Consider the following 19745-nt stretch of genomic DNA (forward strand, 5'->3'; position numbering starts at 1 on the left):
CTTTCACAAACAAGTATGTCTATAAAATTAGGGTTGACTGTGTCTACAAATTAATATTCTAATTCTGGTATTAAAGTCTTGCCTACCATGTTAGTTATTGTGCAATATAATAATGTCTCACATATTTCCTATGCAATCTTAGCTTCACCTTTTCTAAGCACTTGATGCAATTCTTCCTCTTTTAGGCTTGTGTGAAGATTCTAAAGGCGGGCAAAATTTAGATGCAATATCTTGCATGTGAAGTTTATCATAATCTCGATCGAAAATAAAACTAAAACCCGAAAAATATTTGCAATTTTAATAGATATATTTCTTGTACGCATCATGAGCTAGAAATAGTATGCATATATAATTTATTGCATTGTATTTATTATAAATCCCATTCGAGTAATGTTAAGACATACATATGGATCTATTCTTTGTGGGTTGACCAGTTTATTCTATAGCTCTGTTTTTCATTGAATGAGAAGACACTTGCAGGGAGAGGAAAATTCATAGTAGTTCCTTTATAACATCTTAAACTTCTCTGTCAAAAATCCAACTGAATGGAATCCTTTGTGCGTGCTTGGCCCTTCCTTGAGCTCTCTCCTCCAGCCTTCTAATTCTTGGAGGAAGTCCACACACATAGTCTTGAGCTTGACGCCCATCCGCTGAAAGTCCAGTTAGTTCCTTCACCTTCCATCTCTCCACCAGGAACTCCAGAATATCAGCATAGTCCTTGGCAGTGTAAACCCCAATTCTTTGTGCAACAGCTGAGAAGTGGTCGAAAAGGTTGTCATCTCGGCCATCATACATCAAGTGGCCTGGCATCGAGATTTTCTTCCTCATCATGTCAGCGAAGGCCAGCAAAGTACCGTCAGGATCAATCTCAAAGAGCTTTTCGACAACTTTAGTATAGGCTGTCCCGTGGCGCTTTTCATCTGAGGCAATGCTACCACATATTTGAGCCAAGTTAATGTCCCCGTGTTTCTTAGCAAGCCTGGCTGAATTCCCATGGGAAATAAAAGTTGCCCTTTCTTGGAATGATGTGTAGATGAGTCCCAGATATGGGTTTTTCTCTGTGCCGGGATCCTGTAAATGGACAGAAGAAGAGAATTTAAAAAGATTGATCAAGAAGGGAAAGAAAGCTCTGTTTCAACACTGGACCGACTGTAACACACGAGGAATAACCTAATTAGGGGCACTTTCTACACAAATTAATTAGTGAGATTTAACAAGTGATGTGGAGCAATGCTAATATCCATGCACTTTCACAAGGTGAAACTGCAGATTAGAAAATTAAAAGAAATATAAAGGCATGTGTAGTGTGCATGGGTTTTCTCAGCCCCTTCACACTCAAAAGAAAACACCACCAAAAGACTAAAGAAAAAAATAACTTTATAAATTGTGTCCTGCGGACCCCAATATGCAGTCCTTCAAAGAACTGTAAAGGATTCAAAAAACTTGTGCATGTCAAGTGCACCTGAGTTAAGCATCTTACCATTCCTGATCCAATCAAATACTGGATTGTCTTCTCAATTTGCCTCATGTCTACTCTTCCAGACAAGTGGAGATACTTATTAAGTAGATCACCATGCCTGTTTTCTTCAGCTGTCCATGCCCTCGTCCAAATTGCCCAAGGGGTAAGGCTACCACCTGTTTCATCACGAATTTCCTCTGCGCTATTAAGCATTTGTTGGTAAGTTGGAAGGGCTTCCTCTGTGATCATATCACCAATCAAAACAACGAAGTAATCGTCTGGAATCTCCTTTGCCCTTTCCCTTAGTTCTTTGACTTGCTCACCAAATCCATCAGAGGTAGGATCTGGAAGAAAATCCTGCGGTTGCCAACATTTCTCAACTGGTTTGAGGTAAATTAGAAAGTTCTTCTCAGCCCAGTCCTCCAAAGATTTAAAGATCTCAATCCTTTGCTGTGGCATGGAGTGGGTGACTTGAGCGTGCACCTCCCGAGGAGGCACGAAATGCCTTTTGAGAGTCTCGTCCTCCCTGCATTAAGTAAACGAATATGGGATTACATTCTCACAGTTCAGATCTGTCCGTAAGGACTAAAAGGCAACAATAAATATCATAAGCACAAATCCTATCTCACAAATTTGTGTTACTTAATTCATGTTCCAGAATATCCAGTACATGGGATATGCAATAACAGTGTAATGAAACAGCTTCATATATATGTTGGCCCAAAAAATAAAAAATAGCTTTATACAGTTTAAATTCTGAAGTTTAGTTTAAATCCAGTACATGGGAAAAGGCTTAGCTTGTCGTTGTGGTTGTCTGCATCTCTGAACATTACATCTGTAGCTACCAACTATTAAAAATTCCTTCAACTATATTGCAAAACTAGTTGCATGAAATTACTTAAAAGATGAAGGGGGAGAACTACGTTAACCATCAGGCAGTATGTCTAGAGAATCTGCTCTACGTCCATCAACTTGAATATTCTTTTCAAGACATAGATTCTATTCAACCATATTGAAACAGAGTAGCATGTAACAAATGGGAAGACAATAGGGCAAAGTTACAGTAAAGCGTCAGCTACCTTTATGTACTTTGATCAGAAAGCTGACCCGACAACAGAAATATCCTTTTGTGTACAGCATTCACAGGATTTGGAATTAAATTAAACAAAGTAATAAAAACATCACAACATATATATAGCAGCACAATGACAGAGCTACTAGACAACGCAGCATACCAAAAATACAACAGAACACTAAACTGAAACAGAATGTTGCAAACCATGCTGACCCAGAATTTGATTCTGCAAAGTTGTCTTAAGCTGAGCATTGCAAAGTCTAAGATGACTAATAGTTTTATTCCCCTTTGATTAAATGGTTAGGTCTAGTTTCATATACAGGTTAGAGATTTGATCCAATGTATCAATCAATCTCAACCCTCCTCAGTCTGTTGAAAACACTAGCCCCTTATGCTAGTCTACTCTGCTTGCCGTCCTGAATACTAACTTAGTAACTCTACTTTCTGCATTTGCTCCGTTTCTGTAAAGAGTCCACCTGGTTTGATTAAAAATTACTTGAACAGTGTTGTTTAGGTCTAAACGATCTTGGTCTCAAAGGTTTTCACAAAATGCATAACTTCAACATTTCAAAGATTATTCAAAAACTCTGCATAACAAACCAAATTAATGTACAATAATTTATAACAATAGTAGAGAGCATAATGTATAACTAAGTCATTCCCCATATTCTTAGGTCTCCCTTTTTACCTATTTTGGTTTATTTTTTAATTAAGGAATAGCCATGGAATAACTAACCCCAACCCCTTTGGTATTTTAACTATTCCAAGCTTCATGAAATAGAACTCAAATAGACATAGTTATGAACAAAAGAAAAAAACCATGCTTATTATGTGAAATTACTAACCCTATCGTATAAAATATTATATTAATATTTTAATAATAAATTATTAAATTAATATTATTTTTAATGAAATTTTAATAAAAAGGAATTAAAAGAGAAAAAAAGATAAAAAATGAAAATACAGGAAAATAAAAAGAAATTAAATAAAAATCATATCAATATTTTATTAATAAAATATTAACATTTTAATAATAAATTACTAAATCAAATATATTTTTAACATTGTTCTAAAAAATTGAAAGAGAAAAAAGGAAAATGATAGATAGAAAAGAAAAAGAAATTAACATAAAATATCATGTTGATATTTTAACAATAAATTATTAAAAATAAATAAAAAGAGAAAAAATGAAAAATGAAAATAGAGAAAAATAAAAAATTATTAATATTTTAATATTTTAATAATAAGAAATTAAAAGTGAAAAACTGAAAAAATCAAAATAGAGAAAAAATAAATATTAATATTAATATTAAAAAATCAATTATTAATATTTTAACAATAACATATTAAATTATTATTTAACAATTACAATTGCCAAAAATTAATAAGTTTTAAATATCTTAATATTTTTATTAAATTATAATAAAAAATATTTTTATCATTTTATTACTTATTCCTTTATTATTTCAAAACTATTTTTACCATGATTTAACATGAAAATAATGAATTTAAAAAAAAAAGAAGAAGAAGCACTTACTTGGAGGTGGAAGGAAGTCAAGTTCTCTTTGTGAAGTTGCTTTGGGTTTAGCACCTTCACTTTTACATGCAGAAATCTTATACTTAATGTAATACCTTTTTTGAACAAATTTGATGAGTAGTGTCTTCAATGAAAAATAAAAACAATTTTTAAAAGAATGTTTCGATTAATCATAACTAATGCATATAATTAAATACTAACTGTTAACTGAATTATTCTTTTAAATATAGTCAGTTTCTAGAACTTGAGATTTCACTATTTTTTTGTTTTACATTTAAAATTTATTAAGAATTTGTATACACACAAAAAAATAGTCATGTATCGTACCATAAATTTCATTTATTTTTTTCTTTCAAAATGCAAAAATAGAAAGTTGGCTCACCTATTTAAAACAACTTATCAAATTAATAGTTCTAGTTTTGTTAGTGGTGACACATCAAATCCTAAGCTGTCAACTTTTATGAAATCAATTTAAACACATGCACATGTCGTGAAGGATTCGAGATTTTGTAATTATAACATGTGAGCATTTAAGTTTAAAGCTAAGTATAGGTACTTAATCTTTTATTCAAAAATCAAAAAAGCTTTTATAATTATATGCTAAAAAAATAATTTGTTAAGTATAACATTACTTCAAGAAAAATATTGTGATACCTTGAGGCCCTTTTATCATTTGAAAAAGATAACAGTGTTAATTCAATTAGAAAAAAAAAATTATCATCCATGACGTTTTATTAAAAATAAACTTACTTTAATTAGGATGAAAAAAATCTTTATCTCCCTTATTTATAAATCCCCTAATTATTTCTTTTTTTGGTGCATTGAATGACATATTGATTTGTTTGAGTGTTGGTACATGGCCTTGCCTATGAGAGGCTGAGAGAGGAAGGGGGAGGGCGGACAGAGAAGAAGGGAGCAGTGGAGCACAACTGAAATATTCACTTGCTGCAGGGCCGTTGCTTATATGTAATTCGAGGAACAAAATTTGAAGAATTTTTCCTGTCTGATGCGAATTAAAAACAAAAACTAGAGGAAAGAATCTACCAAGAAGGGAGAAAAACTCGAGAAAAGAAATCAAGATCTATGATTTAACAAGAAAATAACGAATTAAAAGAAGAAGAAGAAGAAGCACTTACTTGGAGGTGGAAGGAAGAGCAGAGGCCATGAAAAACTTGGGAGTTGTGAAGGTGGTCATTGCTGGAAGACCAAAACAAGGGAGGTTCTTATACAGACAAGTCATGGGATTACATCTCAGACCCATTGTTTGTATCTTTTGCTTATTTTGGGGTTCAAGACTCCCTTTGCTCTTTCTCTTTGTCAAGTTGTTTTTGGGCTTCGGCACCTTCACCTTTATACGCAGAGATCTATTTCGGGGGAATTACAAAATGGGCAATGAATTGAGAATATTTTGAGTTTGCTCCCATACCCCAAAAATATTTAGGGATGAGGAATTGAAAACACACAATCAGTGTCGATTCACTCTACCTTCAATTCATCTTTTCTATTTTTCTTTCTCTAGATTTACGATTTGCTGGCATATCGTACAATCAAAATTATAATTAATTAAACTGTAACATAAAATATAATATAAATAGCTTATATAAGAGTAAAATTAAAGCATGCGTTTTGTTATATATAAAAATTACATTTTTATATATTTTTTTTTCAAAAATATTATTTCTTTGTTGAAGTAATGATTACTCGGTGATTAGGATCATAGTTATTGAAAAGCTTTTTTGAGACTCAGAATTTTCATGCACATAAATCTTGTACAAGTCAATGAGCAATATTATTAACCTTCTCTTATTGTAACTTGTAGGGCATACAGCGTCTTTAATTTTCTTTCCCACATGTAAAATATATTAGGAATTTGTATACATAACAAAAAAATCCACAATGCAAGCTAGAAGATGAAACCGTGACACATGTACTACGGGATTGCATGATGGCGACATCTTTACGGGTAAGAATTATTCCCCAACAAGAACACAACGTGTTCTTTTCACTACCATTATGAGAATGGCTGCTATGGAATCTCCAAAACTATCAGCTGCTACTCTTTAAGACTCCATGGTCGGTTGTATTCGGCTTGATTTGTTGGTATTTGTGGAAGTGGCGCAACAGCGCGGTGTTTGATGCTACCTCTATTCCAACTGCGAATCGCCTAAGTTTGGTTAGAAGCATGTCAACTGCTACAAAAACAGCCCTTGTAGAATTTGATGGGATTTAGGTTAATAAAGGAAGGAAAGAAGAAGTTTTGATTCGATGGAGGGGTCCACAGGTTGGCTGGGTAAGTTTAAATACTGATGGAGAGTACAAGAAATCAATAGATGAAGCTTCTGCAGGGGGTATTTCGCAACTCTGAAGGATCTCGGCAAGCTGGCTTTGTGGCAAAGCTGGGCAAATGTTCAGCGTATGGACTGAATTGTGGGGAGTGCTTGATGGACTTAGACTGGCTTGGGATTCAGGGTTCAAGAAAGTGATGGTTCAAGTTGACAACAAGATGGTAGCTCAGGCGATTTCGATGGACAAGTTACTATCATGTTCGAATACGGATTTAATACATGCAATTAAAGATATCTTGCAAAAGGAGTGGGAGGTCCATCTTTTATATATTTACTGTAAAGGTAATCAGGGCCGGCCCTTGGGTGAAGCCACCCAAACAAGGACTTTAGGCTCTCAATTTGGAAAGATCTCAATTTTAAAGAAGATTTATAATTTTATAATAATTATAATATAATTAATTATATTAAAAAATAAAAATAAAAAATATTCATCAAATTATTTATTTTTTTACTTTTTTTAATTATGTGTCTAATAAATCTCAATTTTTTATTACTTCTTTATTTCTAAAATACTATTAATTCTCAACTATATTCTCTTATTTTTAACAAACTAACAGTTACATGTATTTAATCATTTCCAACAGCTATTTTTTTCTCACTTATTTTTCTTATTTCCAATCAATAATATCTACTTTTAAAATTTTCCTTTCTTATTTGCTCTTTCTTCCTTTAACTTCAATTTTTTTCTAAAAAATACACAAAAAGTCTGTTCTTTTATTCTCTTCATAAAGTTGTGAGCTTCATTTGTGATTTGCAATAAGCATTCAACAATTAGGTACTATTGTTCTAATATTTACAGATTTTTTTACTTTAATTTAGATTTATATTATATTGTTATATTATTTTTATTTTATGTGATAGTTGATTTATTTGAATTAAAAATTTTGATTGTTGATTTTATATTAGCCATTTAAAAAATATAAGATAATTATACTAGTTAAATATTTTTAAAATAATGTTAACAATTTCAGTAAGTGTTGTTTCAGAAGAAAGAAGTTTTTCAAAACTAAAATTAATGAAATCTTATTTAAGATCAACAGTGTCTCAAGAAAGATTAAATAGATTGACTATATTATCAATTGAAAAAGAAATATTAGAAGAACTTGATTATAAAAGTTTAATTAAAAATTTTACATCTCAAAAAGCTAGAAGAATAAAATTTTAATAATTTTTTTAATTTTAATAAAAAAAGCCTCATTTGAATATTTCGCTTTAGGCTTTTGGACTTATTGGGCATCCCCTGAAGGTAATATGATAGCCGATTATATGGCTAACTATGGTTTTGATTTAGTCAAGACTTATGGCTTTTTTGAACATCCTCCAATTGGAGCTAAAAAATTGTTAATGAATGACATGTTGGTAGTCTATTTTCCAAGAATGATTCAAGTATAATAAAATGAGTTTTTTGTTTAAAAAAAATTATCATCTATCATATCATAAATTTCGTTTTATTATTTTTTTAAAAAATTTAAATTTATAGTTATAGTATTGGTTCGTGGTTACACATCAATTCGTAAGTTTCAAAACCTCTTTATGAAATCAATCTAAACATATACACATGTTGTGTAGAATTTGAGATTTTATAATTATGATGTTTTCGAGCATTTAAGTTTAATGATAAGTATATGTACTTAATTTTTTGTTTAAAAAGCTAATATTAGATCTCTACTTTTTTTAACAAAAAAAATTATAATTATATGTTAAAAATAATTTATTGATTTACTTTAACTACTAAAATATCCTCATTTTGTTTTTTTTTTCTTATTTTTTCATTTCTTTTTCTTAATGTAAACATCCATGATTAAATTCCTTGAGGTAAAAATAGTTGAGAAATTTATATATATATATATATAGTTGAGTAATTAATATATATATACACTAACCATCCTCAACACCACCAAATTGAAAGAGACAAACACAAGAACACTCTAAACCTTAATTAACATATGATATATTCCAATAAGTATAAGATTATAAATAGTTAAGGAAATTTAATAACGGATCCGATTAACGGATGCTTCTAAGTAGCTTTTAAAGTTAGTTAAATTCTAGGAGCATTTTAAAAAATAACCCTTAAAGATAAAATGTTTTCAAAAATAACTTTTTTTATAATTTTAACTATATTTAGCCAAGTTGGACAAAATTACCCTTAATGAAATTACACGTTATGTACAAAAATATGTGACAAGCGATGGTTAGGTTGTTACACGCCATGTACAAAAACATGTGACAAGCGATGGTTAGGTTGTTACACGTCATGTACATTAACATGTGACAAGCCATGATTAAGTTGTTATACGCCATGTACAAAAACATGTGATAAGCTATGGTTAGGTTATTATACCCCATGTGCAAAAACATATGACAAGTCATGGTTAGGTTATTACACGCAATGTTGAAAAAAAATATTATTGTTACACGATATGGTTAGGTTGTTACACGCCATGTTGAAAAAAAATATTATTGTTACACGTCATGTATAAAAACATGTTATACACCATGGTTAAAAAAGGTTATTACACGTCATATTGAAAAAATATTGTTGTTACACGGCATATTCAAAAACATTTTGTTACACTTTAATACCTAAAATGTTATTGTTACTTACGAACCAAAATTTCAAATCCTCTCAACTCTTTTAATTTTTTTTATTTTTTTGACGATTTGGAATCGATTAAAGTGTTTCTAACATGTTTTCATAAATAAAAATATAAATTTTTTAATTTAAAATACCTACTTTGACTAAAAATAAAAAAAAATTCCTTTGAAAACCTAAGTTTATAAATTTCAAATTTTTGAGTTTATTGGTATGTTTAGGTCCTGAATTGATTCAATTAAAAGATATTTTATATATCTGTGATTATTTCTATTGTTTTAGTTTTATTCAAAATACCTAAAAATCAAATTTTCCAAATAGCCATCCATCCAAGCACGTTAAAACCATTGCTTGGTGTCTTGAAAGCGTAAGAAAAAGAAATCTGAAAACGTAAGAGAGAGAAATCAGAAGCATAGCAAACGAATGCCGAAGAGAGAAATTGATAAAATTCGAAAGAGTGAGATGGTGGGAGAGAGAAATCTGAAGTACAAATTGAGAGAAATTGTGATGAATGATTTAATTTATTTGAAAAAATTTAAAAGGTATTTTTGTCAAGTCATGGTTGAATATGGCTAAAAACAGTTAAATTTATTTTGATAGTTATTTTTAAAATGTCTTTATAAAAAAAGGTCATTCCTCACAATTTTCTCTAAATTCTATATTAAAAAAAATTTTCATTTATTACATTGTTCTCATCAAATTTAAAAACAAATAATACGTTAATTACAAAAATTTTTTATACATTATTATTTTAACAAAAAAAAAGAAACAACATGGAATCTCCACATGACAGTTACATAAATTAGACACTTAAATAGGGTACATGAACCTTTTCTCTAAAAAACAATTAATAGCACTCGTGAATTTCAATGAACCATGTACTTAAAACTCCGTCTAATGATAAATTTTTTTGTTATTTATTTTTTTACTATTTTCCTTGTATTTTTTTTATAATAAAGAAATACAAAATACTACTCTCTTTGTTTCATTTTGTTTATTTTTTATTGACTTTTTTTATTAAATGAATTCAATTTTGATTTTTTAAAACATTATACAAAATTAAAATCTCAAAAAATATGTTTTGAAAAGTTTGGAATTCAAGATTTACAAACTTTATTTTTAAAAATCTTATAATTTTATAAAAAATAATTATCAAAATTAAATTTATTTAATAAAAATAAATAAATAAACAAAATGAGACAAAAAGAGTAATATCTACAGGAGAAATTAACCTTATCTCAATAACTTTTAAATTAATATTATTACACTTAAATGGAAAATAACTTTATAAAAGACCTTTAGACGACGTGACCATTTAAAAGAGAGAGCTCTTGAAATAAGCCAAGTTAGTTGCGCAAAAACAAATAATTACACATTGGCCCTTTAGTATTAAGAAAATATGTAATATGCTACCTGAATTTTAATTTCCTCAATTGGGTTAGTCTAATTAATAATATCGTTAACACAATCCACCTATATGGCATTGAGCCAATAGGATCGCACCATGTGTATGCCATGCGTGAAATATAAATTATTCATTTTTATGTTTGAATTTCTACTGCGGAGGATCATAAAATTTGAGTTTTTTTCTTTTAAAAAAATTATGACATGCTTGAAGTCTTGGTTTGACCCACTTTCATTAACTTTAGAATAAATTACTTATTTAGTCATTTAAATTTTTAAATTTTTTATTTTTCGTTATTTAGTTTTGGAAATAATGTATTGTTCATTGATGTTATATAAAATGGTGCATTCTTAATCATCCAACTTTGAAACAATATTGACGAATCTCAATTTTGTATTCACGTCATAATTTTTATGTTACAAAATGATAATTGAAAGTAATGACATGAACTTGACCACTTCACATAAATATGATGAAATGAAATGTCGAACAAAAACAAAAACACGTTAATAGTGTGTAAGAGTTTGAGGACAAAAGATGTAGTGTTTATATAACATTAATGATTAAAATAAAAATATTTTAAAAACTTAGATGACTAAATTAATAATTTTGTTAGACTTATTATTTCAATTTTATTCTAAATTTTGAAATGACAAATAAGTGAACAAAATTGTTTTTCAAATATTAAAATAAGTTCAAAAAGTCTACAACTTCTAATAATGAAAAGGAACGTAATTGCAAAGGTAAAGTCATTATAATCAGTTAACAGGATGTCATTCCATTAGCTCACGGAGGAAATCGAGGAAAAGTTCAATTTTTTTCCTGAATTATTTCTGACTTCTTTTTCTTTCTTCTTCCTTTTTCTTTCTTCTTCTTCTCTTACCTTTCTTTAAGTCAACGTTTGCCAGAAAAGATGGGTGCAAGGAGGACGATGAGAAAAAAAAAAAAAAAAGGTAACATCTTGAGTGATTATATCTTAACCAAGTTAGAAGGTAATTTGAGTAGGTTAAATAAAAGATAGAGTGGTTGTATGTGATCCATAAAAGGTATTGCATTATAAGATTATGTTTGTACTAAATTTCATTTCAATAGTGGATTTTAAAATTCGTTAGTGAATCAAAAGGAAAGGACAAAGGTAGTAATTTTATTTTATAGAATTATTTTAATCTAATTTTGTTATTAAATGTTAGCTAAGTTCTTAATTTTTAATTAAAATTTAGTTATTTTTAATTGTTTTTACAATTAGTTTATTTTTATTAAGTTATTTTAATTTTATGTTTATTTACTTTAATTCGACTTTTATTTATTAGTTTTTATGCTTTTGTAGGATTTAAGGAAATTGGGTTAATTTTAGAAAGTAAGGTATTTGAAGGACTTAAAATTTTGTTTGCATATGCTTCAATATTTTGCCCATAACTTTTACTACAAAATTCCAAATGATACGATTCTTATGCCATTGAAAAGCTAAGAAATAGAGCTACAACTTTCATATATCACTTTGCCCAGTTCTACTTCGAAGACAGAGAAAATTGCATCGGAAGGTGACTGGACATAATGCTGCAGGAATGGTAATTTTGAAAAATGATATTTGATATTTGAGCCTCACCCAATTAAAATCAGTAGGTTAACTTAGGAGATTTTAAGAGAAGAAAACTCCAGAGTTATACGCTGGCATTGATATTTGAAGATGCCATTAGACCCAACACAGAGCTAGTTACCAACTACAATGCTGATTTGCTTGGAAGATAATAGCTTACCAAGTAAGGGTCATGGAATCCTTTCGACTTCTGCTGCTTTCCTATATCTTCACATTTTGTGCCATTATTTTTATAATTATAAGATTAGATGGGGTAGAATATATTGGGGTATGTACGATGCATGCATGAATTCCTTTAGATATCTGGGTATGGGGCCGAGATACTGTTACTGAGGGGAAGCAATGGTCAATTTTCTTAGAACTCTCGCCTCGCCATTTTCAGACTTGAGATTTGCATTTTGCTCCCCTTGAGTCTGCTTATATATCTACACTTGATAATTTTGGATGAAACACAATAACATGATACGAAAAGATACAGAATTAAATAGATTTGAGTTTAATTTTATCGTGTTTTATGTCTTAACCGTGTCAAACAAAATTAATATATTTAAACACACTTAATTAATCATATGAATCGTATTTAAAAGTGTATAAGTAACACGTTTAATTTTAATGATAGATTTTATTAATATGATGATGAATTTTATGTATGTTATTTATGTTAAATTTTTTTGTATTTAATATTATTATTTTGTTATAATTATTTTTATAATTATTAATTTTAAATTTGAATAATAAAATTATATTTAATTGTAAATATATTAAGTTAATCCCGTTAAATGTGTTGGAAAAAAATTATGTTAATCGTTTAATCGTATTTATTAGTCGTATTGTGTTGTATAAAAAATCTTAATATGTTTAATAAATATGTTGATCGTGTCATGTCTTGTTACACGATTAGTAAATATATTTGTATACGTGTTTTAGATGCTAATATAAATAATTATTCGGATTATGTTCATATTTAATCTTACCATATTTCATGTTGACACAATTAAGATATAAAAATACGAATTACCATATCTATATATATATATATATATATGTTTTCAAAACGTTTAATTCTACTAATCCATCTTTTGGCTGAGTGAACTGGACTTTCACAAACAAGTATGTCTATAAAATTAGGGTTGACTGTTTCTACAAATTAATATTCTAATTCTGGTATTAAAGTCTTGCCTACCATGTTAGTTATTGTGCAATATAATAATGTCTCATATATTTACTATGCAATCTTAGCTTCACCTTTTCTAAGCACTTGATGCAATTCTTCCTCTTTTAGGCTTGTATGAAGATTCTAAAGGCGGGCAAAATTTAGATGCAATATCTTGTATGTGAAGTTTATCATAATCTCGATCGAAAATAAAACTAAAACCCGAAAAATATTTGCAATTTTAATAGATTTATTTCTTGTACGCATCATGAGCTAGAAATAGTACGCATATATAATTTATTGTATTGTATTTATTATAAATCCCATTCGAGTAATGTTAAGACATACAAATGGATCTATTCTTTGTGGGTTGACCAGTTCATTCTATTGCTCTGTTTTTCATTGAATGGGAAGACACTTGCAGGGAGAGGAAAATTCATAGTAGTTCCTTTATAACATCTTAAACTTCTCTGTCAAAAATCCAACTGAACGGAATCCTTGGTGCGTGCTTGGCCCTTCCTTGAGCTCTCTCCTCCAGCCTTCTAATTCTTGGAGGAAGTCCACACACATAGTCTTGAGCTTGACGCCCATCCGCTGAAAGTCCAGTTAGTTCCTTCACCTTCCATCTCTCCACCAGGAACTCCAGAATATCAGCATAGTCCTTGGCAGTGTAAACCCCAATTCTTTGTGCAACAGCTGAGAAGTGGTCGAAAAGGTTGTCATCTCGGCCATCATACATCAAGTGGCCTGGCATGGAGATTTTCTTCCGCATCAGGTCAGCGAAGGCCAGCAAAGTACCGTCAGGATCAATCTCAAAGAGCTTTTCGACAACTTTAGTATAGGCTGTCCCGTGGCGCTTTTCATCTGAGGCAATGCTACCACATATTTGAGCCAAGTTAATGTCCCCGTGTTTCTTAGCAAGCCTGGCTGAATTCCCATGGGAAATAAAAGTTGCCCTTTCTTGGAATGATATGTAGATGAGTCCCAGATATGGGTTTTTCTCTGTGCCGGGATCCTATAAATGGACAGAAGAAGAGAATTTAAAAAGATTGATCAAGAAGGGAAAAAGAGCTCTGTTTTAACACTGGACCGACTGTAACACACGAGGAATAACCTAATTAGGGGCACTTTCTACACAAATTAATTAGTGAGATTTAACAAGTGATGTGGAGCAATGCTAATATCCATGCACTTTCACAAGGTGTAACTGCAGATTAGAAAATTAAAAGAAATATAAAGGCATGTGTAGTGTGCATGGGTTTTCTCAGCCCCTTCACACTCAAAAGAAAACACCACCAAAAGACTAAAGAAAAAAATAACTTTATAAATTGTGTCCTGCAGACCCCAATATGCAGTCCTTCAAAGAACTGCAAAGGATTCAAAAAACTTGTGCATGTCAAGTGCATCTGAGTTAAGCATCTTACCATTCCTGATCCAATCAAATACTGGATTGTCTTCTCAATTTGCCTCATGTCTACTCTTCCAGACAAGTAGAGATACTTATTAAGTAGATCACCATGCCTGTTTTCTTCAGCTGTCCATGCCCTCGTCCAAATTGCCCAAGGGGTAAGGCTACCACCTGTTTCATCACGAGTTTCCTCAGCGCTATTAAGCATTTGTTGGTAAGTTGGAAGGGCTTCCTCTGTGATCATATCACCAATCAAAACAACGAAGTAATCGTCTGGAATCTCCTTTGCCCTTTCCCTTAGTTCTTTGACTTGCTCACCAAATCCATCAAAGGTAGGATCTGGAAGAAAATCCTGCGGTTGCCAACATTTCTCAACTGGTTTGAGGTAAATTAGAAAGTTCTTCTCAGCCCAGTCCTCCAAAGATTTAAAGATCTCAATCTTTTGCTGTGGCATGGAGTGGGTGACTTGAACGTGCACCTCCCGAGGAGGCACGAAATGCCTTTTGAGAGTCTCATCCTCTCTGCATTAAGTAAACGAATATGGGATTACATTCTCACGGTTCAGATCTGTCCGTAAGGACTAAAAGGCAACAATAAATATCATAAGCACAAATCCTATCTAACAAATTTGTGTTACTTAATTCATGTTCCAGAATATCCAGTACATGGGATATGCAATAACAGTGTAATGAAACAGCTTCATATATATGTTGGCCCAAAAAATAAAAAATAGCTTTATACAGTTTAAATTCTGAAGTTTAGTTTAAATCCAGTAGATGGGAAAAGGCTTAGCTTGTCGTTGTGGTTGTCTGCATCTCTGAACATTACATCTGTAGCTACCAACTATTAAAAATTCCTTCAACTATATTGCAAAACTAGTTGCATGAAATTACTTCAAAGATGAAGAAGGAGAACTACGTTAACCATCAGGCAGTATGTCTAGAGAATCTGCTCTACGTCCACCAACTTGAATATTCTTTTCAAGATATAGATTCTATTCAACCATATTGAAACAGAGTAGCATGTAAAAAATGGGAAGACAATAGGGCAAAGTTACAGTAAAGCGTCAGCCACCTATATGTACTTTGATCAGAAAGCTGAGCCGACAACAGAAGTATCCTTTTGTGTAGAGCATTCACAGGATTGGGAATTAAATTAAACAAAGTAATAAAAACATCACAACATATATATACCAGCACAATGACAGATCTACTAGACAAAACGCAGCATACCATAAATACAACAGAACAATAAACTGAAACAGAATGCTGCAAACCATGCTGACCCAGAATTTGATTCTGCAAAGTTGTCTTAAGCTGAGTATTGCAAAGTCTAAGATGACTAATAGTTTTATTCCTCTTTGATTAAATGGTTAGGTCTAGTTTCATGTACAGGTGAGAGATTTGATCCAATGTATCAATCAATCTCAACCCTTCTCAGTCTGTTGAAAACACTAGCCCCTGATGCTAGTCCACTCTGCTTGCCGTCCTGAATACTAACTTAGTAACTCCACTTTCTGCATTTGCTCGGTTTCTGTAAAGAGTCCACCTGGTTTGATTAAAAATTACTTTAACAGTGTTGTTTAGGTCTAAACCATCTTGGTCTCAAAGGTTTTCACAAAATGCATAACTTCAACATTTCAAAGATTATTCAAAAACTCTGCATAACAAACCAAATTAATGTATAATAATTTATAACAATAGTAGAGAGCATAATGTATAACTAAGTCATTCCCCTTATTCTTAGGTCTCCCTTTTTACCTATTTTGGTTTATTTTTTAATTAAGGAATAGCCATGGAATAACTAATACCAACCCCTTTGGTATTTTAACCATTCCAAGCTTCATCAAACAGAACTCAAATACATATGAACAAAAAAAAAACCATGCTTATTATGTGAAATTACTAACCCTATCACATAAAATATTATATTAATATTTTAATAATAAATTATCAAATTAATATTTTTTAATGAAATTTTAATAAAAGGAATTAAAAGAGAAAAAAAGATAAAAAATAAAAAGAAATTAAATAAAAATCATATTAACATTTTATTAATAAAATATTAACATTGTAATAATAAATTACTAAATCAAATATATTTTGAATATTGTCCTAAAAAATTGAAAGGGAAAAATGGAAAAATGATAGATAGAAAAGAAAAAGAACTTAACATAAAATATCATATTAATATTTTTAATAATAAATTATTAAAAATAAATTAAAAGAGAAAAAATGAAAAATGAAAATAGATAAAAATAAAAAATTATAAATATTGTTATATTTTAATAAATAAGAAATTAAAAGAGAAAAACTGGAAAAATCAAAATAGAGAAAAAATAAATATTAATATTAATATTTAAAAAATCAATTTTTAATATTTTAACAATAACATATTAAATTATTATTTAATAATTACATTGCCAAAAATTAATAATTTTTTAATATCTTAAAATTTTTATTAAACTATAATAAAAAATATTTTTATCATTTTATTACTTATTCTTTTATTATTTCAAAACTATTTTTACTATCATAATTAAAATTTCATTTTACAAACCAAACTATATAATATCAATGTTATCCTATTCTTACATGATTTTATTCATATATAATAATTATTCTATTTTGTTATATGTTATTCTGCGAACTAAACATGTAAAAGTTTAGATCCAAAGTCTTTGATCTCATCAGTGAAGTAAGTTAACCATAATCTTTGACTTGAAAATTTTAATCATACTTAAGGATAAAAGAGTACATTTAGTTTCCTTTTTAATAATTTTAAAACGGATCATTTCCTTCCTAATAATTATTTATATTAATGGTCAGCAAACTCAAATTATTTGTACTCCGTTGCCCTTATAATTCCCCTTTATTTCTTTTTTGTTGTATTGAATTGACATATTGATTTGCTTGAGTGTTCTGTCACAGTCCGGAAAACTGTGACACGCACAGCTTACAAAATTAGTCAAGAAAACAGCACAAGCAGGTGCCGCATACCTCTCAAAGCTAAAAATCAACTCCAGGCGAACATCGATTGGGGACCCATCAATAATTAACGCGTCGTAAACACACCACACCACCCGGTTTTGCAAGACTGTGCAACGCGTGCAAGGAAGATTGCACAAAGAGCCCAACTTCAAGAGGACTACGTAAATAGGATAATTTGTTTGAAAGATAATTCTTGTGTATAATCATCTATTTATTTTATTTGCATTAAATTTTAGATTAATCATAAAATATTTATTTACTTTAATTTTTTATTATTAGTCTCTAGTTGTACTAAACAACAGAAGTAAAATTTTTTTAAGATTCGGAATAAGCTATTATAAATAGCATCTTTAGATTTAAGGAAAAAGGAATTGGAGTCAATTGTCCCAGTAATCATTAATTCTAAGCATTCTAGGTTATTTGCTTTCTTTTGAAATAATATAATTATTTTTTTTCAAAATCTTTTCCTCAAATTCAATTATATTTGCTAGTGTAAGTTTTTAGACTTACTTAGGCTTTTTCCTCAAATATGTTCTATGATTTAACATTAATAGTTCTAGTTTTGTTAGTGGGTACACATCAAACCCTAAGCTTTCAACTTTTATGAAATCAATTTAAACACATGCACGTGTCGTCAAGGATTCGAGATTTTGTAATTATAACATGAGAGCATTTAAGTTTAAAGGTACTTAATCTTTTATTCAAAAATAAAAAAATATTATAATTATATGCTAAAAAAATAACTTGTTAAGTATAATATTACTTCAAGAAAAATATTGTGATACCTTGAGGCCCTTTTATCATTTGAAAAAGATAACAGTGTTAATTCAATTAGAAAAAAAATTATCATCCATGACGTTTTATTAAAAATAAACTTAATTTAATTAGTATGAAAAACAATCTTTATCTCCCTTATTTATAATTCCCCTAATTATTTCTTTTTTTGGTGCATTGAATGACATATTGATTCGCTTGAGTGTTGGTACATGGCCTTGCCTATGAGAGGCTGAGAGAGAAAGAGGGAGGGCGGACGGAGAAGCAGGGAGCAGTGGAATTTGATTGAGAAAGAAAGACTAATTATTTATTTGAATTAATTAATTTTGGCTTTTAATACTTATTTATCGATAAATTTACAATTATGCATCAAAATTTATCATTCTTGAATTTTGAATTAATGAACAATCTCTTATCAAAAGTTATCGCTGTTACAAAAAGCTATCATACCTTTTTCATTAGTCTCTTTCCAAATAATTTTCTCACCCTTTAACTTGTAATCTGATAATTAAGATTAATTTTTTCAATAAATGTTAGACACGACATATTATAATTGTTAAAGGTCAAGTAGCACGCAAAAAGCACTTCGTCTTTGTCGGGAGCGTTGAGCGAAACTTCCCAAAATAACTCCAGAGGAAAAAAAGGCCAAAGCTAGAGGAAAGAATCTACCAAGAAGGGAGAAAAACTCAAGAAAAGAAATCAAGATCTATGATTTAACAAGAAAATAACGAATTAAAAGAAGAAGAAGAAGAAGCACTTACTTGGAGGTGGAAGGAAGAGCAGAGGCCATGAAAAACTTGGGAGTTGTGAAGGTGGCCATTGCTGGAAGACCAAAACAAGGGAGGTTCTTATACAGACAAGTCATGGGATTACATCTCAGACCCATTGTTTGTGTCCTTTGCTTATTTTGGGGTTCAAGACTCCCTTTGCTCTTTCTCTTTGTCAAGTTGTTTTTGGGCTTCGGCACCTTCACTTTTATACGCAGAGATCTATTTCGGGGGAATTACAAAATGGGCAATGAATTGAGAATATTTTGAGTTTGCTCCCATACCCCCAAAAATATTTAGGGATAAGGAATTGAAAAAACACAATCAGTTTCGATTCACTCTACCTTCAAATCATCTTTTCTATTTTTCTTTCTCTCGATTTACTATTTGCTGTCATAAAGTACCATGAAAATTATAATTAATTAAACTGTAACATAAAATATAATATAGATAGCTTATATAAAAGTGAAATTAAAGCATGCGTTTTGTTATATATGAAATTTACATTTTTATATATATTTTTTCAAAAATATTATTTCTTTGTTGAAGTAATGATTGATCGGTGATTAGGATCATAGTTATTGAAAAGCTTTTGTGAGACTCAGAATTTTCATGCACATAAATCTTGTACAAGTCAAT

General features: G+C 30.0%; 2 protein-coding genes across 2 annotated transcripts; both read right to left on the minus strand.

The window, feature by feature from the left end:
- Nucleotides 1–325: 325 nt before the first annotated feature.
- LOC18602347 (stearoyl-[acyl-carrier-protein] 9-desaturase, chloroplastic) lies at nucleotides 326–5378 on the minus strand. Its single transcript, XM_018118630.2, has 3 exons — nucleotides 5208–5378; nucleotides 1481–1985; nucleotides 326–1071 (listed from the first exon to the last, which is right to left on the minus strand). Exons 1-3 carry the CDS (start codon nucleotides 5330–5332, stop codon nucleotides 517–519), a joined length of 1185 nt encoding a protein of 394 aa, XP_017974119.2. The 5' UTR covers nucleotides 5333–5378; the 3' UTR covers nucleotides 326–516.
- An 8080-nt stretch (nucleotides 5379–13458) lies between these two features.
- LOC18602345 (stearoyl-[acyl-carrier-protein] 9-desaturase, chloroplastic) lies at nucleotides 13459–19269 on the minus strand. The gene is made up of 3 exons (XM_018118686.2): nucleotides 19101–19269; nucleotides 14592–15096; nucleotides 13459–14182 (listed from the first exon to the last, which is right to left on the minus strand). Exons 1-3 carry the CDS (start codon nucleotides 19223–19225, stop codon nucleotides 13628–13630), a joined length of 1185 nt encoding a protein of 394 aa, XP_017974175.2. The 5' UTR covers nucleotides 19226–19269; the 3' UTR covers nucleotides 13459–13627.
- Between the last annotated feature and the right edge of the window lie 476 nt (nucleotides 19270–19745).

Source organism: Theobroma cacao, chromosome 4 (genome assembly GCF_053813885.1).
Source record: "Theobroma cacao isolate CCN51 chromosome 4, ASM5381388v1, whole genome shotgun sequence".
Taxonomy (NCBI): Eukaryota; Viridiplantae; Streptophyta; class Magnoliopsida; order Malvales; family Malvaceae; genus Theobroma; species Theobroma cacao.